Below are 23,405 nucleotides of genomic sequence, written 5' to 3'. Positions count from 1 at the left end.
TCGCAGAAATGCATTTCCAATAAAAAAAATTAAGTATTGAGTGAATGCGCGTAAGATTTTTGCACTTTTAGATTTAAATTACACCCTTTAAATTGTATATAAAGACTCGATTTGGTGTTTGTTATTCTACACCATATTCGGAGAGATATTACACTAAAGTTTATACAGTGTAGAATATACGAATGATTTACAATACGAATGAAAGTTGACTACCGAAAAGAGAAATGATATTTCAATTTAGAAGCAATAATTTTTATTACATACTTGTGTTGTAACTATACCATTATGTCAGGTGTCGAGTAGCTCTGTTGGGGGGAGGAGGAAGTAGGAGTTTTAAATTTATAACATATTAATTATTTATTTACAAGAACTATATTTACATACATTAAGTTGTTACATCGTTCTGCACATCAAGCTTACTTGGCGCGCACTCCTACGATCTCTGTTACAAATTCATCTCTGTATACACATAATTACTACTGCCATCTAGTGGCTCATCATTTTCTTTTAAATTTAAATCAAATTAAAGCTTAGTGTTAACGCTCGGCCAGACTGACCGATTAATCTACTGATTAATACAAACAATATTAATAAACTAAACACAACACAATACATGCAAGTCATTTCAAAATAAGACAAAAGATGAAAATAAACATACTTACAATTCTTCTAACTACTTAAACTTCACAGTTTACAAATTTTTAGAAATTAAACAACTTTCTTACTTTTGCTAACCTACTTATAAAAATAAAGAGAAATTATTAGTACTCAGTGATAGATTATACACTACATTTCAAGGAAAATACTGTAAAAAGTTGAGATTTTTTTTTAAAAGTTCAATTTAGTATAATAAAAGTTCAGTTAAATGGAAGTTCATAAAGTTCAAAACTCTTATTCAGTGTCACTGGAATCACTAGAGTCTGGATGAATTCTCCAAGGTTTTAATTGACTCACATGGGCGGTAGTTATGAAAAAGTGTCCCTTTTCCTTTTCTTGGAACTGAGTTACTCTGTAAGTGTCACCTGGTAATACTTGTGTTATTATCAATGGCCCCCTGTAAGGCCGGGATAGCTTGGTCGGTAGGGCGTTGGGCCCATATCCAAGAGGTCGTGGGTTCGATCCTCGCCGGCCGAAGACTCCCCGTGTAGTAAATGGTGACTGATGCACGTTAAATCTGTCGAGTCTCAAAGTCCTCCATGTTCCCACAACAAATCAAACCTCTGGGGGTACTGATCCAGGAGTTTCCTTGTCTTCTGGATTGGTTCAAAATTACAAGGCTACGGAGTTGAACGTAAGTAGTCGTAAACCCATGAAATTGGGTCGGCTGTTCAACGACGGTTATAAAATAAAATAAAATGGCCCCCTGTATTTTGGCTGAGTTTTCAAAGGTTGGCCTGTTGCTTGAGGTGTTTTCCTCGTGACCACTATTTCACCTTTAACGTAGTTGATTGTTTTGCATATTTTTATGTCATAACATGATTTCATTTTTTTCTGCTTTTCTTCTATTTTCAGAATCGCTTCTTTACGCACTTCTTCAGAATCCTTATATTCTTTAGTTTCGACATCCGCCAATTTACTTATAAGTCCATCATAAAATCTAGGTGAGTAACCATGTAGCATTTGAAATGGAGTTTTGTTGGTTGTTTTATTAACTGCATTATTTAAATTACGTTCAGCCTCCTTAACTTTCAAGTCCCAATCTTTGTGTTTTGGATCTTCCATACTTGTAGAAATCGTAGATAGTAGAGTTCTGTGACTTCGTTCAACCATACCGTTCCCTTGAGGATGCTTTGTAGAGTTCAGAGTATGCTTAATTCCATTCGTGGCATAAAACTCCTCAAATTGATGCGAAGTAAAATATGACCCTCGATCACTTATCAACCTATCGTGTAATCAAATTCGTTGATGAAATTCTGTAAAGCTTTCAGCACATTTTGAGAAGAAGTACTTCTCACTGGTGTAACTCTGACAAATCTGCTTAGATTATCTATTATTACGAGTAATTCTTGATTTCCTCTACAAGTTTTAACAAAAGGACCTAAATGATGAACGTGAATGATAGAGAATGGACGTTTTCCTGGTGCAATCGGGTTCAAAAATCCCTGCTGTTTTCCTCCTGTTACTTTATTCAGCAAACACTCAAAACACATCGAAATATGTCTTCTTACGTTACGCTTCATTGAGGCAAACCAATATAATTCTTTTATTTGACTAACAGTGCTTTCAACTGAAAAATGTTCCATGAGATCGTGGAATCTAACTACTATACTTTTCCTCATTGCCTTAGGTATTACATATAATAAAATTTCTTTATCTTTAACCTTGTGTCTTCTATAAGCCTTATTCTGCTTGAAAACATATCCTTCGATCATTCTTTTTTCAGCTTCTGATCTATCATCATTATTTTTCTTGAATATCTCTATTAATTTACGTAGTTCATTGTCTGAATTTTGCATCATCAAAACTTGTTCATCTATTGTCAAGGTAACTCAAACTTCAAATTTTCTCTCAATAATAGTGTTCAAAGTGTCTTCTGGCTCTTCAGCAGCTGCTCCGCCTAGCGCATCCACGTGCTTCATTCGTTCACCTGATCTGTGTCGAATCTCAAAATCATATTCTTGCATTAGGTTAAACCATCTTGCCATTTGAGGATTTGATGACATTTTAGCGTTTAAATACACTATCGCTTGACAGTCTGTAACGATTGTAAACTTTATTCCTATCAGAAATTGTCTAATTCCTATCTAAAATTGTCTAATGTCCACACAATTGACATCAACTCTAATTTACTTGAAAGGTATTTTTGTTCAATTTCGGTAGTTTTCTTGCTAACACAATACACCATTCTCCAATTCTTTTTACTGCCTCGTTGAAGCAATATTCCGGCCAATCCAATTTAACTTGCGTCGCAATGTACCTCAGTTTCACTTTGTGAATCATAATGAGCTAGAATAGGCGCTTTAATAAGATTGCTTTTTAGTTCTTCGAAAGCCTCGCTTTGCTCTTTTGTCCAAACAAACTTTGTATCCTTTTTTGTGAGTTCAGATAGTGCTGCTTTGAGAGAATACTTTGGAACAAATCTTTTAAAGAAACTAGTAAGTCCTAAAAATCTTTGGATGTCATGCGTATTTTTTGGAACAGGAAATTTTTCAATAGCTGCTACTTTACGTGCTCCAGGTTTCAAACCATCTCTACTAAGTATAAAACCAAGAAATTCAGTCTGTAACTTTCCAAATTCACATTTTGGTAGGTTTAATGTCAAATTGGCTCTTCTTAAGCACTCAAATACTTCAGTAAGTTTCTGTATCATTTCAGTCCATGTTTTAGCTGGAATCAAGATATCATCTAAGTAACAGAGTACTTTTTTATTGAACAATGGGCCTAAAACAAGATTCATTAGTCTTTGGAACTAATCCGAAACTTGCTAATCCGAAAATCATTCTCTCAAATTGACCAGTATCATCTGGAGTTATGAAAGCCGATTTCAATTTTGCTTGTTCTGTTAATAGCAATTGTAGATATCCACTAGCTAAATCTAAAGTCGTGCAAAACTGGCTCCCTCCAAGACATTCTAAAATGTCATCAATTTTGGGTAAAGGAAATTTATCCTTAACAATCTGAGAGTTCAATTTCCAAAAATCTATAACTAATCGTTGTTCTCCTGTTTTCTTCTTTACTAATAATACAGGACTGGCATATGGAGATCTTGTATCTGAAACTATTCCATACTTTTTCCATTCAGAGACTATTTCTTTCATTTGTTTTCTTTCTTCGAAATTGGTTTTATATGATTTTTGAAAAATCGGGTTACTGCCCTCTATTTCTTTAATGTCCATTTTGCATTAATTTGTGTCGAGTTTTCGCTTTCGTCGACTTTTGCCCTAATTAAATTAATTGATTTACTTTCGATTTCCGCTTCGTTTATAAATTTCAATTTAACCGCATTTTTACTCACATCTACTTGAATTTCAGAAAAAACGTCATTATTTGCGTATCCAAATTTCAAATTACCTCCACGCGCAAAAGCAATGTAAGGTAAGTCTAGCCATGTTCTTCCTAAAATTAAATCGCATGGTTGTGAATCATCCTTAACAATTAATAAAGTAATACATTTTCCTACTACGTCATCCAACCGAATATTTATTACAGCTTTACCTATAGCTTTCGTAACTAGATTATTTTGATTACCGAAACCAAATAAGTCACTGCTATCTGGTTGCTAGTCCAGATTCATTTTTAAAGCGATACTTTCTTTCAAAAGACAACTACTTCCTGTATCAATTAAAGTCATCATCTTATTACCATAAATATAAGCATCTTTCAAAAACAAAAAATTCGTAGGCGCCAATGATGCGCTTGAATCCGAGTTGTTTTGAATAACGGATAAATTTTTCCCTTCTCGCTTTTGTTCGGTTTCAAATTTACACGTTCGAAGAGAAATGACCTTGCTTTTTACATTTCTTACAGTAAGCAATAGTTTTAGGCGCTGGGCAATCCCGAGATATATGGCCATAATCATTACAGTTGAAACATTTATATTCCCCTTTTTCATTTCGAATATCCGAGCTTACATACTTTTTTCGATTTATACTTTTATTTTCACTAAACGGAATTCATTTCCTTTCCGTCTGAAATTTATCACCACGAGAATAAAAATTTGATGAGTTTCTTAATTTATTACTGTTAATAGATCACACATTATCATAATTATCTAATTTATCTGCTAATTGATCTGGTTTAGTAAATTTAAGCCATTCATCCACAAAAAGTTCCCGCGTTGTTGAATTTCTTTGTTTTTTCAATTGTTCAGTGATAATTAAATTCTTTAAACTATTAAAGTCTGATATTTCGAGTCCCGTTATCGATTCTTTAAAATAGTTTTGTAATTCGAATGAATAATCCTTCTGTTCAATCTAAAATGAATTCCTGTTTTCAATATGAATTGTAGAAAATGTTCCACTTACCTTTAGACCGCCAATTTGATGATTCGTAACCCTTTATTGGTTTTAATTACAAATAGATGAAGATGAATTTACATGAAATGGTAAATGATGATTATAAAGTGATGAAAACATGGAGTTAGATATTAGCGCTGCATGGCGCGTCTCTAGTTACATTACATCTACTTCTACTGTTTTTAAGTTTCTGAAAAATGAAAGTTATTATTTCTGTTGCGCCAGTGGCGCCATCTGGGGGTAGTTTTCTGGGATGACATCTGGGGATGAGGGCTCGTTACACCTTCCGTGTACTTTCTGGATTTTCAACATGATTTAAAAATTTAAATCTAAACTTATCAACGCTTAACTTGCATCTCTTAAGCAATAATGATTTCACATACTTATAATTATTTGCATTATCTTCGTTTTCAAGCGCGATTAGTTGCGCAATTTCATAAGGGAGTAGTCCCAATAATTGTGATACCCAATACTCTTCACTTAAACCAATACATCGCGCCTGCCGTTCAAATAAAACTAAATAAAAATTTATTTCTCCATCTTTGATCTTATATTTGTGCATTAACTTTCTAAAATCAGCGTGTACGTTTTTACTTTCCTCGTTACTACTTAAATCCGAAATGTTTACGTTTTGAGCCCTACTTTCTATGCGTAGACGTTCAAGATCATACTCGCGGTCTGCCAATGTTTTGGGCTGCTATTTCTGATGCTACTCTATCTTCCAAAATTCTACTTAGTAAACTCTTGCTAAACTCTTCATCGTATGATTCCGATTCGGTTATAATACGTTTTAAATCAATTATTTTAGCATCTTCTGGTACCGAAAGACCTAACTCTGGTGCTAATTCTATTAAATCTACTTTTTTTGCCTTCCCCCAAAAGGCCATACTTTGTAAATTATAATACTTAAATACTTAACACATAGAAATACTTTATCAATTTCAGTACTTTCACCCAAAACGAAATTAAGAAAATACTTTATACTTATAATTCTCAAAATCGTTTACTACTTAACAATACGTTTTTTATACGTTACCATACATTTGAGTACTTAAAACGGAATAATTAAAAATCGCCTACCTGATAGCGTTGCGTGGGAATCATGGTTCTGAATCGTTGTAATCCCACTTCTTAATTGTTGTAACTATACCATTATGTCAGGTGTCGAGTAGCTCGGTTGGGCGGAGGAGGAAGTAGGAGTTTTAAATTTATAACATATCAATAATTTTTTTACAAGAACTATATTTACAGACATTAAGTTGTTACATCGTTCTGCACATCAAGCTTACTTGGCGCACTCTCTGTTACAAATTCATCTCTGTATACACATAATTACTACTGCCATCTAGTGGTCAATCATTTTCTTTTAAATTTAAATAAAATTAAAGCTTAGTGTTAACACTTGTTTAACATTCATTGATAAAAAAAATGTATGCTTCTTATTAAATTTTCATCTGTGCCCATTCTAAACTCGATCAATTCGTTTATTTTATCTAACTCTAACTTTATTTTGATTGAAATGTAATTGGATTATCTTTTTTAGTCATAAAGGAAAAAATTGCATTCTTTTTGACCATCCTACCTCCGTTTTGTTTCTATTTTACAACTTATACAACTTCACTGCTTGAGTGATATTTTTAATGAAGTGAATTGAAAACAATTAATGAAAACAAACAATGAATTAAAAACAATCAGTGAATGAATGAAACGATCAAATATTGTCTTTAATTATTTTGCATTGAAAGAGAATTTATTAGCTGTGAAGACATATTAATTTGAAATGCATTTCAACTGAAATTCATTACTCGGCGGTTAAGGCATTGAACTGTCATTGTGAAGAACTGGGGCTCGATCCCCAGTAGTGGCTTGAAGCCCACCCAGCTTCAGATCGAAGGGTATCATCTTGTCTGGAAAATAAAGGCGGCCTGTTCGCAGTGCTGACCATATTGCCACAATCATGCTGTCGGTCACGAAATTGTGGAGCCCTCTGACTTGAAACGGACTGTTGCGGAAATGCTTTACTTTATTATATTAGAACAAGTTTGATTAGTTATAAAAATACGTATGCTATGTATGCATAACTTGAAAGTTCTTACGAGGGTTCAATTGTTATTAACCAGCTTTATATTATACTGTTTAAACAATTAAGAGAGATAATACTTTCATCAATTGCTAAACAAACTGTTATTTATATGCGAACAAAAACCCCATTTTTCCTCTCTCTCTCAGGTAAGTTGCGCGAGTTGCGTAAGTTAGTGTAACGACTGCCCGATAGGGGATTATAGTAGTTGAAGCAGCTGCCTGAGAGGTGGCTCGTTCAGTCACATCATAAGCTATGATGACTGATTAAGATGTATTTTGTGCGAGATGTTATTTCCTCAAGTTATATTTTAATAAACTCTTTATTTGCCGGCATTGCTTCTGTGTACTTCAACAAAACAACACAAACAATGCGAAATTTCTCTAAGAGAAGCCTTATTTCATGGTTTCTTTCTCAGTTCAACTTTAAGGGGATTGCTGTAAAAAATTTAGTGTATCTCAACTCCAAAAGGGGGGGCAACTGCTTTACATCAAACTGGTGTAGCGAAGCGCTTTATGCAACCTTTGGATCAGGTTTTTCACTACACCAATGCTATTATACACTACTTGGTGTAAAGTAGCCGCCCACATTTTTGTTATTCAGTAACACTACACAAAAAATATATACAATTTAAAGTGTGTAATTTAAATGCTTGAAGTGGACAAAGCGTACACCAATCTCACTCGCATTTGCACCATATTTGAATTATTTTCACTTCCAAAAACACTAATGTTGGCGCGTGCTTTTGATATCGTCTGTAAATTGTTCACAATTCGCAAGAGATGGAGTGAGTTTGATGTCTTTTACTCCCCTTTACAATTTTTACAGAAACAGAAGTTCGTCGTTATATATAAACTACAAATGTATGTTATTAGAAAAAATAAGAATAAATTATATATTTAATTTCCAAGTATCTGTAACAGTATTGAATAATTTCACAACATTTAATTTTTATCAACTTTGGTTTGGTGGCTTAGTTCAAATTCATAATAATATTTTCTTTGTAAAGACTTTTAGTGTATCTCAAAGCTAAAAATGGAGACAACTACTTTACACCAAAATAGTGTAGTGAAACCCTATACATAACTCTTGAATTTAGTGTTTCATTACGCCAAGGTTTTTTTACACTACTTGGTGTAAAATATCACATCTGATATTCAATATCACTTAAATTTATAATTACAGCAACATATGATGTACATAAGAGTCAATACAGTTATTTTATATATATATATATATATATATGCTAAACATATCTATGAAATGTTCACTGAAGCTTATAAACATGCTTCTTTCGAAAAATTATTCATTCGAAATTTTACAATATCATGGAAAAAATATGAAACCTATTGTTGTTAGTGCGGGGTAACAAAAAAGAGGGTAATTTATCCATGAATCTTCACTTCTAATTAGGGTGGACTGTATTATCGCTGGTAAGACCTAAAATTAGTAATTTTCCTAAATCTGGTAAATGCCAGCAAATGCTGGTAAATGCCAGCACGGAATACAAGAGAGAGAGCACCACCACAACCTTATGATAGCTTGTTTATTGCTACTCTGATTGTTACAAAAACGTTACTGTAGATGGCGCTGGAGTAAAGATGCAACATACTCCCAGCGTTGAAATACAGTACTGTATTTCAATTCTATCAACAATGAAATAATATCAAATATAAGTAATATGCAAAAACAAACAATTGGGAAATGACATCACTTTTTTTAAAAAATAGAAAGCAAAAATATGTATACATATAAAATTGACACACAATGAAATGACTTAATCAAACTTCAACTGGTACTAGTAAAATGGCTAGCTTACTGATAGGACGTTTGAAAATACCACTTTTGGTTTTCACACTGCAAACTCTCTTTTCCTGGAAACAATTCGAAAACAACTCCCATGAGCCATTGATTAATGGGCAAATTATCGTCTTTTACTATAACTACAGTGCCAATAGAAATGTTATCCTTTTCAAGGAGCCATTTCGATCGCTGTTGTAAATGGCGCAAATAATTAATTGACCATTTTTTCCAAATGGCTAGGGTAATTTTTGTAGTCAATTGCCACCTACTTAACCTATTATCTGAAAGATCAGTTAATTTTGGTTCAGGAATGCTTTTCATAGATCTTCCTATTAAAAAATGAGCTGGTGTTAAAACATCCAGATCATCAGCATCACTGGAAAGTGGCATTTAAGGCCTTGAATTTAAAATACCTTCGACTTGATTAATAATCGTAAGAAATTCTTCGTATGTTAAAGTTAAAGTACCTATTGCTCGTTTCAAGTGAAATTTAAATGTTACTACACCATTTTCCCATATTCCACCAAAATTTGGACTTCTAGGGGGAATAAACTTCCAATTAATTCTCTCAGAAACAAGAAGTTTTGATAGAGTTTCATCTAGTTTACTAACTAGATTATAGAAACGTTTAATTTCTCTATTTGCTCCTAAGTAGGTATTGGCATTGTCGCTATATAATATGGAACCTTTGCCTCTACGGACAATGAATTTTTTTAGGGTTGCAATTAGGACTGGGCTATAAATCGATGTATCGAGACATATCGATTTAACGCATATATCGGCAAGACGATACAGCGACTTTCATTCAAGGCGATGCATCAGAAATCTGATTTAAGCCGTCGAGTAACGATATAGCGATATAGCGATATAAGACACGCAAGGATATAAGATAACGGTATAGCGATATAAGACTCTTCTCTTACGTTCCGATGTCGACTCGCGCTGTTGAAGACGATATTCGTTTCGTTATGTTGAAATGGCCTTGATTGGTGAGCTGTAGAATCAGAGTTTTGAGAACACATATCGTTATATCGCATGTTCCTTTTCGCACCTCTTAGCTTTTTTTTTCTTTGTCGCGACTTTTCTTGTAGATTATTTTCAGTGGGACTAACTTCGTGATCGCCGATGTTACCTTGTTCTGAAGGCAATCTATTATTGAAAAGAATATATAAAGAAGAGTTTCTTCATTAATTAGATAAGTTTTTTTTTAAAAAAACTTCTTTTTATTTTTAAATGTGAAAATTATCGGCAATCTAATTTAGGCGCCCATAAAGAATTGAATTTGTTAGGTTATTTTTTTACTTTCTTTTAATTTATTAAAAACTTTTTGGATGAAACTTCTAATAATTTAATGAGTTTTTATTACTGATTTTAAATTTATAAATCTTGTTGTTTTTATTTTTAGAAATAAAGTTAAAACAAAATTTATTTTTGTCATTTGGATTTGGACATAAGTCAATCAACTTTGTTTATACAAAAAAATTTGAAAGGTTTGCGTATTTTATTCATTTTTTTAAATCATTTAGCACTTCGTTTTATTAGAGAGTATAATAATTTTTTTTAAAAAATATTCTTTTCATATTATTTGTTAATTAGCTAAATATATTATCGAATATCACAATTTTTTTATTTTTAAGAAATTAAATCTTACTTTGTTTTTCGTTCATAATTCGGTCATTATTTAATTTAATTTAATTATTTATCTGAAATGATAAGGTCCCGCAGTGGACTGATCGTTAAGACACGGTTCCCTGCAGATCACCGAAGTCAAGCATCACTGGCTGCGGTCAGTGTGCGGGTGAGTGACCACTTGGATCAGTCTGCGTAGGGACCGAGGGTGTGCGGTATTGGTCCTCGTTAAACTGTTCTACCGTAAAGTGCTCGACTTCGCGTGCAGGTCGTCGAGCTACCGAAGCGGGGGTGCCATCCCATCTGCAGAGGATCAAAATTGTGATGGTATGTCTTCAGATCATCCTCAGGGATGTTTCCCAGACCGTCGCCAATAGCCCATTGCGCAGCTCTAGTGTGACGTAAATGAACTATAATAGAACTATAATAACTGAAATGATAATAATAAAAAATAGTGTTATAAAAGTGTTTTTTTTTTCGAAAATTTATTTAGCACTTTGTTTTAAACATACAAATAATTTTTAACATTTCATTTAGAAATTGACATTACGATCGAACTTAATAATTATGTAATTATTTATGCATAATAGTACAAGGAAATATTAATTTGTAAAAAACGCTTTAAAAAAAGTTTTTAACAGTTTGTTCTACGCGTATTATGAATTTCTAAACGAACATTTCAATAAATATTTTAAGTAAGATTGGTACATTGTAGTCAATTTATTTAATATCTTTCTTAAGCAAAACATATATATCTTAAAATTTATGAATTGATTTAAATCAATCTGAGTATGAAGTTTTGATAGAAATCTGTCTTTCTATACCTTACAAGTAAATGAAATTCAAAAATACTATATCGCGATACATCGCTATATCGCGATGCAAAACTGACGATGCATCACGATATATAATTTCTAATATCGCCCAGTCCTAGTTGCAATAAAAGAGTCAGATGTTAGATTAGAAGCAATTTCAATGTGAATAGCTTTAGCTACAAGACATACAAAAATAGCAATAAATATTTTTTGAAACGGATCTTTAGGTTGATTTTTTTTTACGAAAAAAGGTCCTGCGAAATCAGTACCAGAATTTAAGAAAGGAAAAGTTGGTTTACATCGAACACTTGGCAAATCTCCCATTTTATGAACTAAAAATCTAGGTTTAAAATTAGTGCAAATGACACAATCATGAAGAATTTTTCGAGCCAAATTCCTACCATGTATCATCCAAACTGTTAGTCTTGACAAATTTAATAGCGCCTGTGCACCTATGTGACAATTTGATTTAAGTAAATTTAATAAAATAAGCTCAGAAAGTTAACGATTTTTAGGCAAAACTATGGGATGTTTGCTTTCATAGGGCAAATCAGAATTTGTTAGACGCCCTCCAACTCTTATAACATTTGCTGAATTATCAAAAAATGGAAACAAAAATTTCAGTTTGCTAGTAACATGCACTGGTTAACCTGATTTCAATAATTTAAATTCTTCTGCTAAAGATTCCTGCTGCACAAATGAACATAACTTTAATTCTCCTTCACTTACCTCACAGGATGTAAGATTGCCACTTCTCTTAATTTCATTCTTACAGTTGTAAATAAACCTATACACATAAGACATAACATTAATCAATTTTGAATAAGAATTTGTTATAGAAAATATTTGGTTTGAAAAACTGAAATGAGAAATTAATAGATTAATGTCTTGCGGTGGTTTGAGTTCAGATTGATACATCTTTGAGTCCCTTTCGGAAAATAGTTCACTTTCAGACTCTGAGTTCTTCCTTTGATTTATGGTGTTGGAACCCTGCCACTATAATGAGTGATGTAAAAGTTATTTTGCTTCGCAACCACGTGACAATATATCCGCTGGATTGGATATCGACGGAACATAGCTCCAAACACAGATCTGTGATAGCTGTTGGGTTTCTTTGACTCGATTGGCGACATATCGTTTTAACTTTAAACAGTGCAGTTTTTATCCATGCGAGAACTATTTTTGAGTCTGAACATATATAGCATTGTTCGTTGGGGACATTCAGAGAGTTCCGTACTTTGTCCGGTAGCCTGCATGCCAATAGAGAAGATAACAGTTCAAGACGTGGAATAGTGAGTTGTTATATAGGAGCAACTCTTGACTTAGAACATAATAGTTCTGGTGCAAGATGACCGTCTACATTTCGAGTTAGTACGTAAATTGCTGCTCTGTAAGCAAGGACACTGGCGTCGGCATAAACATGTAGTTCCATTCCTGATGCATCATTGTCTGTCACTTTGCGTTTCACATGTAACTCGTGTATGGCTGGAAGATTGTGGACAAAGAATTCCCATTCTTTGGCTAAATCTAGAGGAAGCACATCGTCCCACGTTAACTTGATTGTCCAGAGTCTATGAAGGAAAATTTTTGCTTTTGTGATAATTGGGCCCAAAGGTCCAAGTGGATCAAAGATACGTGCTATGTCGCTAAGCACATCTCTCTTTGTATATGTTTTTAGCCTTTTAAACGAAGTGAGTTGAAACCGGAATTCATCTGTTCTGGCATTCCAGATGACAACGTTTTTGTAGTCTCGTTAGTGTTGGTAAATCTGTGCTCTACGACATCAGTTGACTCGTCTAATTCAACTGCATTGGATTTACACTTATGTAACTTCATGCCACAAGATCTTAGAAGACCAGACAACTCAGATTTAAGACGCACAGCTGTAAGTACGTTATCCATTCCACTAACCACATCGTCCATGTATATGTCCCTCTCGAGAGCCTCGGCCGCAAGAGGAAATCTTTCAAACTCATCTCTGGCTGCCTGGAGGATTGCTCGAGTGGCTAAAAAAGGTGCTGAAGTTGTGCCGTATATTATGGTTTTCAGTCGGTATGTTTTGTTCGGTTGATACTCGCTTGTTTTCCAAAGGATGCGAAGAAGGTTTCTTTGAGAAGGTTCAACTAATATTTGATGGAACATTTTTTGAATATCTGTCGTAAAGACAATGTGGTGTTTGCGGAATCGCATCAAAATGTCGAAAATGTCCTCTTTTACCTGTCCTTTCATTTGTGGATCATTTAAGCTTACACCAGTTGAAGTAGGTTCTGAGGCGTTGAAAACTATTCTGAGAGGAGTTGTAGTCTTTTCAGGGCGGTAGACTCTATGATGCTGCAGATAGCAGTGAGGATAATTGCTTTTATCCTCTGGATCTTGATCATCCTCTGTTTCTACGGGCTCCACGTGACCCATGTCTAGGTATTCTTGCATGAACTTAATATAATGACTCCTCATAGTGTCATTTTGAGAGAGCCGTCTCCAAAGCTGATTAAGTTTTTGCTCTGCTAAATGTTTGGATTCTCCCAGCTTATGGAGATCTTTGATTGGCACTTGAACTATGTATCTACCAGTGTCGTCTCTCTTGTGCGTATTTTGATAATGCTGATCGCATAAAATATCTTCAAGGCTCATGTAATGCTCCTTTGAATTTAAGCACTCCTCAACTTCCCAAAACTTTCTCAGGGTTTGCTCTAAAGCGTTAGTAGATTAGCTGATTAATCCACAGAAGTCTTTAACTTTATCCTGACTATTTGTACCTATTGCTCCCGTAAAGATAAACCCAAAAACATAATTTCTTAAAATTATTTCAGTACCTGGTATGTTAATATCGCCTGTCCTCGTAATTTCAAAAAAGGCTTCCACTCCTATGAGCATGTCTATGTTAGCTTAATTTGCGAAAATATTAGGTTCTGCTAAATGTATGTTTTTAGATAACTCAAATTTCTTTAATGATAATGGTGCTGTTGGAATAAAATCTGTTATCTTTTTCACAACTAAGAAATCTAATGTTTTAAAATAAGTCTCATCCCTGTTAGTAATATCAGCCTGTAATTATCCTTTTACAACAGTTTTATTATTATCTAACCCTACAATGGGGTTGTTTATTTTTCGCTATGGGACCTCTAATGCATTAGCAAGCGCTTCGGTTAAAACGTTAGAAGTTGAACCACTGTCTAAAATACACCTAGCTTTAATAAAAGTACGAGTTTTGGAACTCCTAATAAATGCCTCACATGTTGGCAAAATATAACTTTTATTTGAATAACGAGTATTTTTATTTATTAGTGATAAAGTTGGAGCATTAAATTCGTTAGCATTAATATTCGGAAACGTATTTTCCAAAGCCCTTGAATTATCAACATTTGAAATAAGAGATTGCTGACGCGACGAATCATTTACATTTTGACTCCTATGAATTAATGTGTTATGTCTGCGACCACAACTCGAACAAGAATGTTTCGATTTATAGTTTCCCACAGAGTGCGATTTCGATAAACAATTATAACATAATTTATTTTTTGATATGACTTCAGTTCCTTGCTCTACATTAAGCTTCAGAAAATAATCGCACTTAAAAATGGGATGGTTATTTGAACATAAAACACATTGCGGTACTTTTTTCTCATTGACTAAAAATGATCTTGACCTTGACTTTTCTGTTTTCACTTCTAGTTGTGATGTTTGAGAAACATTTTGCAAACTTTCTAGAATTTGTGCTCTTTTTTCCAAAAATAATACGAAAGGATCTAATTTTGGAACTTCCTGCGTGCATAAACTTAATTCTTATTGTTTTCTAGTTTCTTTGTCGAGTTTTGAAATGATAATATTTAAAGCGAAAATTTCTGATAAATCATTTCGTTTATATCCCAAAACATGAAGAGCTTCAGATTTTTTTCTTATAGTGTCAATTAGGTTCCTAAGTTCCTTGGCGGATTCATTGTTTATTTTTTCGACATCTAATATTGCATTTATGTGACTCTCAATAATTAAGCGTTTATTTTCGTATCGCTCCCCGAACGCTTTGAATAATGACTGAAATGTATCGTCAAGCGTTTGAAGGTTTTTTGCCTCTCCTATTAGAGAAGAATTTAAGTAATGCAACTTTTGTAAATCATTTAACTGCTCATTTAACGTAATAATGTTGTCAAATTGTGTTTTAAATAATTTCCACTCATCGTATCGTCCTGAGAATTTTGGCATGGGTATTTCGGGAAGAGTTATGCTTTGTTTACTTGCAGTTTCTTCTTTTAAATTTTGCGGGTTTTGCGTTAACTTATTTTCTAAATTTGACTGATTTAGAGTTTTGAAACACGTTTTTATGATGATTTTTGCGTACAGTAATTTGTCATTGTACTCTTCGCTTGTTGTGATTTCTTGTTCGCATTCCGTTGCATTTGTTATAAGCTCTTCAATTTCTGAATTTAAGATTTTTATGTCTAATTCTTTACTAATTAAAATTTCCTGCAACTCGTTTAGTTCCGCTTCATTTGTTTCATAAGTTTGTTTACCTTTATTTTGCATAAACGCGTCTACTCGAGTTATTGCTTTTGAAATTGTACTTGATTGAATTGTGGTACGTTTCTTTTTTAATTTGTCAATTTTTTCCATTGTTAATTGTTTTTAATTTAGAACATCCTCAATTTTAATAAATTTTAATATGAATAAGTAAGATGAATAATTTAAAACAAAACAATACAAATGTATTGTGATTACCAAAATCTATACAGAATGTTTTAATTGTTAAGATACTACTTTTACTAAATACAATAAATTTGAAAGTTTATTTAGATTATACCTAATCATATACTGTAAAATTATTTACCAGCGGCGCTGATTGGACCATATGTTGTTAGTGCGGGGTAACAAAAAGGGGGTAATTTTTCCATGAATCTTCACTTCTAATTAGGGTGGACTGTATTATCGCTGGTAAGACCTAAAATAAGTAATTTTTCTAAATCTGCTAAATGTCAGCATTGGAATACGACAAGAGAGAGAGCACCACCACCACCTTATGATAGCCTGTTTATTGCTACTCTGATTGTTACAAAAACGTTACTGTAGATGGCGCTGGAGTAAAAGATGCAACACCTATGCTTATGTAAAATTCAAATGTGTTCTTATCTGCTTGAGAATAATGTGCTTTTCTCAAATGTGCTTAAGAAAAGTATTTACAATTATGGATTCGATAGTGACCATTACTGCAAGAATTAAACTTGACAAATAAACTCAAGAATCAAACTCAGATTTCCAACATTCCAAATTTCTATTTTTTAAAAAAGACCATTTATTTTCATAAATTAAAAAATTGGACATTTGTCTGCGTTGCTTCGCCCGATATATATCTAACACTAAACATATCATAACCGGTCAAATGACAGTTTAAGAACTTTTGCATCAAAAATGCGCTTATCATCTTATCGTTTTTGCACATTTGACTTCATGACTTTTTCTAACAATAATATACAGTTAATATTTTATTATGATTTTTTTTTTGTATTTTGTTTCTTTCGAATAATACTTGTCGTATACCTATTTCTACCACAACCGGTCATTTGACCGGGAGAACAATTTATTGTTTTATAAGGTTATCGGATCAGAAATTACGATATAATGCGTGTCCAACATATTGCATTCGATTACTTGCACATTTCAGCAAAGATTGTTGCGTAGTTAGTTCAATTAGAGTAACTGTGAATTCAAATTTCAAGAAAGTACCTAAAATTTTAGATTGGCATTGTTGTGTAAGAAAAAATGACAAAAACTAAATGTTTTGATAAGTAGCTTATATTTTATTTTGAAAGCTTTACTTCATTTCTAACTAACTGTTTGTTCTTACCCAGAAAAATGTCGAAACAATCAAGACAGCACAATTCTTTGAAGAAATAATATTAATTACAAGAATAATTATTGGAATTAGAATTCTTATATATTCTTATAATTATAGGAATTATAGAAATAATAATTAGAAGAAATATGTTTGCGGAAAGTGTACAATGGAAACACCCTGTATATGTAAAAAATGCGTTGAGCAATGAATTCTTATTCTGTGTGTTTGTAATCCATAAATACAATTTTGTTTAATTATAATAAAATTTTAGTTTATTTCCTTCCATATTTCACACATTCACTCAGGAAACATAAAGTCATTTGACCGGCTATGGTAGAAATAGGAGTGTTTGGTGTTAAGCATGTCTTTAAGAGCGGTCAAATGCTGATTGTCACTAATTTATAGAAAAAAGAAAGGAACATGTTAGACAAATCTCTTTAACGTCCACACATGTTCAAAGTAACACTCCAAAAGTCACTTAAATCCATTTCGATTGCATTAATATTGAAACAGTTCATATTATTGTTTTCGATAATATATTCGGCATTAAAATATAGTATATGGCTTGAGATTTACTATTAAATCATCGATAAATTTTTCCTTTCAGTTCTACAAAAGTGCTTTGTATATCAAGTTTCATAATTATCACATAATACTTACTACCAGGGGCTCCTTGAACTTATATTTTTGGGAGGGGAGTTGCTGAATGAAGTTTCGAATTTGACCAAATCATTAATAAATATGTAATTCATTAATTTCAATAGAAAAAAATATTTTGTGGCTGATATTTTCACAATGTGTTAATTTTTTCCATTAATACATTACTGATTTAACGGCTTTATACTTAATTATTCTAGTCAATGGATAAGGTAGTAAACTGTTGTGTTGTGGATCCCCAGTGGCGACTAAAAGCCCATCAAATCAATGGGTACCAGTTTGCCGGAGAAGTAAAGTCTGCCTGTGCGCAATGCTAACCATATTGCCACAATCAGCAATTGCCACGTTGTGGGCCTAAACCTCCATGAACCCCCTGACACACAACGGACACTTGCGGGAATACTTTACTTTTATTCTAGTCAATAAATACAATGAATCTTTTGATAAATATATATGAGAAAAAGAAGAAAAAAAATTAAGTCGCTGCTAAGATGAAGACATAATTTTTCTCTATCTCATGAAATGAATAACAAATAATTTAGTAATCAGCAAATCTCGTCGAATACCGGATAAAAATAAAATAGTTACTCTGAGAATAATGTTTTAAAATGAAAATATAATCTCAGAGTTAAATATTTAAAGTAAATAAATAAATATAAAATTACGTACAAATAAAAAGTTTGCTGAACTTGTTTAAAATATATTTATTTGTTGAATTTAAAAAATGAACAATTTTAAAGTAAATACGGATACAGTATTTGCGGCCTAATTTTTCCAGGTAATAAACATAATTATTAATAATTATCTAATCAATTATATAAAACCAGCATATAAACGGATATTTTGAAGGAATTTTGTAAGAGCCTCATTCATTTCTCCTAAGTTTTATTTAATATCCCACTTTTTATTACTTGTCAATTTTTAATATATTTTATTTTAATTACATTAAAGGCTATTTATTGCTTCCCAATTCTCGAAACTTTTAATTACTGCAAATAAAATAGACATTTAAACTAAGTGTTTTCTAAACGAAGTAGGAGAGAATGAATTTTTGTAAATATGCCAAGCAAAATTTACCGAATAGTAAAAATTTTTGGGTCACGGGGCAAAATGGGAGGTCGTGGCGAACTCCCGTGACCTCCCATTCCAGCGCCCTGCTTACTACTTGATTTTGCTGACCATTCGAATTTATTCTCGATTTTTTACTTTAAAAATTTTTCGTTTGGAAATTTTCCTTTTTTAATAATTTAATACCATTACTAATAAAATGATGAAAAACTTTAAATAAAAGTTATGTAAATGCACTTTTTTATTTATTTTTTCTTCCTTTCACCCACCTTAGTTTTATTAGATATTCTCACTAAAATGACTCTCTAGGTAAGGAATGAAACTGACATGAAAATCCGTACTACAAGAGGAGGCTAGTAGCTATATTATTAGATATTCTTACTAAACTATTCTCTGTACAATGAATGGAACTGAAATGAAAATCTGTTTTATAAGAGAAGGCTAGTTATATTATTAGATATTCTTTCTAAAATGACTGTCTGTATAAGGAATGACACTGATCTGAAAATCCATACTATAAGAAGAGGCTATATATCATTAGATATTCTTACAAAAATGACTCCTTGTTTAATGAATGAAACTAAAATGAAAATCTGTGCGATAAAGGAAGGCTATCTATATTGTAAGATATTCTTACTAAAATAATTCTCTGTAAAGTGAATGAAACTGAAATGTTAAACCGCACTATAAGAAAATGCAATTAGTATTTATTTATCTTAAATGGGTCCTTTGTGTACGAGGAAATCAAAAGTTATGCGCTAATTGTACCTGTATGCTAATTAATTTAAAGAATAATCCTCACAAAATCATATAAAATAAGCAAATTAATTATTTCTATAAGGGCAAAAAATAAATGTGTGACCATCTATACTTTGCAAGGCAGACACAAAGATGCTTCCACTGAAACAGAGCGGGGGGGGGGGGTTCATGTTAAACCCATTAATCAGTTTCAGCCTTCAGATGACCTTCACGAGGTCAGGATGAGGTCAGCTTTAAAAACTTATTAACATTAATAACACGTACGACTAAAGAAGATTCTTAACATACCACTCCCAAGCGATTCTTATAAAATACGTAACTCACTCCTTTTTTTTTAAGTATTCCAATTGAGTGATTAGGTTTAACAAGGTGTGATTATTTGTGCTACGATCAGAGAGACATTAAACATGTTTATAATCTACTTGCCTTTCATCGAACATCTTTTACTATTATTTAGTGGTTCTCTTAATAGACACACATTTTTTTAAACGTATTTGTCAATTATGTTTTTCTTATTTGTTTAAAATAAATCATTCAGCACAATATAATAAATAAAGACAAGAACCAAACTAACATAGTAGACCTGAAAAAAACTACTCGCTACGCATCGATTTTTCTAGCACGGTGAAGTTATGGTGTAACTACCACTATAAATATTAAATACCAATTCACTAGTATATAAGAAACGTTAACTTGATTCTATCTAGAGGTACCTTTTGATAGATTAAGATTGACATAGTCGATAATTAAATCCCCTCAATGGTGACCCGGACGTGAATTGAACACGCAAACTTATGATAAAATCCGGAGAAGTAAATAAAAATGTCTCCCGCCCAATAAGCGAAAAAAAAAATATACAGAGCAAAAATGATATAGATTAAAAAAAAAACAGTATAAATCAACCAGTGGTATACGTTCATCGAATTCTATCACAGATAAAATTTTGGAAGGGGAGTAATGTGGTGTAATTACCACTATAAATATTAAATACCAATTCACTAGTATATAAGGCATGTTAACTTGATTCTATCTAGAGGTATCTTTTGATAGATGAAGGTTGACATGGGTCATTCTCACAAAAACAGTCATTTTCATGTCCCCAGTATATTTTATGTTTGTTTTACAGCTTGAAAAAAAAAAAATTCAGGGAAAGTGTCCTTCAGAATGCAAGCTAACAAAAAAAAAATGAAATTATCAATTTTTATTTTTTATTTATTTTAGGTAATTAAAATATACCAATATGTCATTCCCTCACTTGTCCCCACTGCTGATTTAAAAAAAGAAAAAAATTGTTTCTGAAATAAAAATGTTCTTTTTACAAATTCGTGTTTTTTATTTCAGAATACTGAAATATAGAATTCAGAAAATCAATTTTAAATTTAATTTCTGATAAAAATATTAACACAGCACTATTTTAAACTTTGTCCCCAGTGTTTCGCGTCATTCCCTCACAACAATGTTCTTATCACCTGCAATCTTCTTAGAATAAAAATATTTTAATAAAAACTTCAGAAGTTAACAACTGGCATCATAGAACAAAATTGCAGTATGTTTCCATCTTCAACTTAAAGAAGCTTTGCTGTGGAATAAATTTGAATGAATCAAACCAGGTAAAATTTTTTACATTTGTCATTCCCTCATGTCATTTTTTAGAGTAAAATAAAATACAACTTCATCGAGAAAGTGGATAATTATATGTTGCTTTCTTGTATGAATATAATTGTATGTGATTGACTTCAGAAATTAATTAGGCCTAACTGTTATTTTTAAATTTTATTGAATTCGTCATTCCCTCACTAGTGTATAAAGTGAGGGAATGACGCTGAAGTGAGGGAATGATTCAAGATGAGTATATTATTAAATTTTTTTTTGTTCAATCGTGCCAGCCAATTTTATTTCCCAAACCTGTAAAAACTATTAAATATATAAGACTAAATTATAATAAATATTAGATATACTTAGTATGTTATCATTTTCAAACTTTAGGTAGATGTAACTTAGATAAAAACATGTATTAAAATAAAATATCATTCCCTCACTATTAGTGTCATTCCCTCACTTTTTAAATAGTGAAAATAATTAATTTACTTATTAATTAATTTGAAAAATAAATTAAAAAATTAATAAATTAATTTATTAAATTAATTAATTTATTTATTAAATTAATTAATTAATTATTAATTATTATAAATTAATTAATTATAAATTAATTATTTAAAAAATTAATTAATTTAAATATTAAGTATAATTTATAGGATATATACTTTCTTTATAATGCCATTACATATTTCTATTAATATAAAAAGTTTCAGAGCTTTTTATTCACTTTACTTTTTTGGGATTTTATGAACTGAAAAATGACAGTTTTCGTGAGAATGACCCACATAGTCGATAACTAAAACCCCTCTAAGTCAAGTCAATATGTTAAACTAAATTTTGTCATATAGTTAGGTTATTCTTATTGTGAAACTAACTTTTTACATCCGTAGACTATTTCTAATATGATTCCTTTTTTTAAAAAATTTCAATTAAAAAAATTTCAATTTAAAAAAAGCAAAAAATCGACTATTAAATGCATAGGATGATATCGGTATTGGTTACCGACTCATTAAGTTTGAAAGGAAATGGTTACCTAGTTATCAGAGTCCACCAAATACTGGCTACTAACTGAAAAGAAACACACACACACACAAGAAGGGAAACTCAAAAGTTAACGAAATGCAAAAATAAATTTTAAAGTTTGAAGGGGTAAAGAAGTATCTGGGCTAAGATTTTCAGTCATAAAATCTCAGCATTAAAACTATGAGAAAGTATATAGGGGGGAATTGGGAAAACCCGCCGGGTAGTGGAAAATGACCGGGTACTAACCTCACCAAGTGAAACCGATTTAGAATATCAGGAGAAAGAAAAGAAAATGCGCAATCAAGAAAGAGAAAATTATGGTTACTTAAACAAACATAGAAGGAAAGCCTATAAACAAAATAACCAAAATGAGAAGCTTTTAAAGAACCAAAACAAATTTATCAAAGAAAAAAACTCAATTCTTGATTGATGTTTTTTCCGTTACTCATCAGATGCATCAGAATAAAAGAATGGACGGAAAGCTGCAACACAGTGAAGGAAGATAATTCCCACGTGAATTTGGGCATAATATTCCTAAATTGTCATTTCTTATAGAGTTTACATTCTTACGCCAATGGGGTAATATCGCTGGCTTTTTCTTCAAAAAATCATTTATGATAAAAACAATGCATTTATGAATGATTCACAACTAAACACTTGATAAAATCTGACAGTTTCTTGGTTAAACAGTTTAGCTTCAACAGGATTTCGAGTCTTTCATCTGCATTAAAAAGGGTTATAGAATTACTATATCTCCGATTTCTGGTTAATAAAAAGTTAAATTTTTTAAAGGTTTCACTATAAACTTTAACGAAAAATTTTCTTGTTAGGCTTAGGTGTAAGAGAATATATTATAAGGAACATGATGCAGATCCTTAGTTATAAGAAAATATATTATAAGGAACATGAGACAGAATTTAAACTGGATAAATTCTGGGTTTTATTTTCTTTTAAAATGTATTCAATTACACTGGTGTAAGAAATTAAGAGAATTTGCTGACTTAGTCGATTATCTCTAGAACTACTGGACTGATTTTAATGAAATTTGATGTGTGCGTATATTGATACCATACAAAACCATTCAACAAGCTGCAAAGAATGCCCATATTTTTTGTTTATTCTTCAACCGCTGTTTCAAACCTTCCGACACCAACGAGTGTTACGCACGATCATGCTTGCTTGTGTATTAC

At 31.9% G+C, this 23,405-nt stretch overlaps 1 protein-coding gene across 1 annotated transcript; it reads right to left on the bottom strand.

Annotated features, from left to right (window-relative positions):
• Positions 1-12,956: 12,956 nt before the first annotated feature.
• LOC139427187 (uncharacterized) lies at positions 12,957-13,913 on the bottom strand. Its single transcript, XM_071188060.1, has one exon. It carries the CDS (start codon positions 13,911-13,913, stop codon positions 12,957-12,959), a length of 957 nt encoding a protein of 318 aa, XP_071044161.1.
• Positions 13,914-23,405: the final 9,492 nt, after the last annotated feature.

The sequence above is a fragment of the Parasteatoda tepidariorum genome, chromosome X2, assembly GCF_043381705.1.
Source record: "Parasteatoda tepidariorum isolate YZ-2023 chromosome X2, CAS_Ptep_4.0, whole genome shotgun sequence".
NCBI lineage: Eukaryota > Metazoa > Arthropoda > Arachnida > Araneae > Theridiidae > Parasteatoda > Parasteatoda tepidariorum.
The sequence above is the reverse complement of the archived record's forward strand: the minus strand, read 5'-3'. Positions and strand labels throughout refer to the sequence as shown.

Bases quoted from the DNA above. Each gene is read 5' to 3' on its own strand.
- LOC139427187 (XM_071188060.1), bottom strand. From the start codon at position 13,913: ATGAGCCTTGAAGATATTTTATGCGATCAGCATTATCAAAATACGCAC.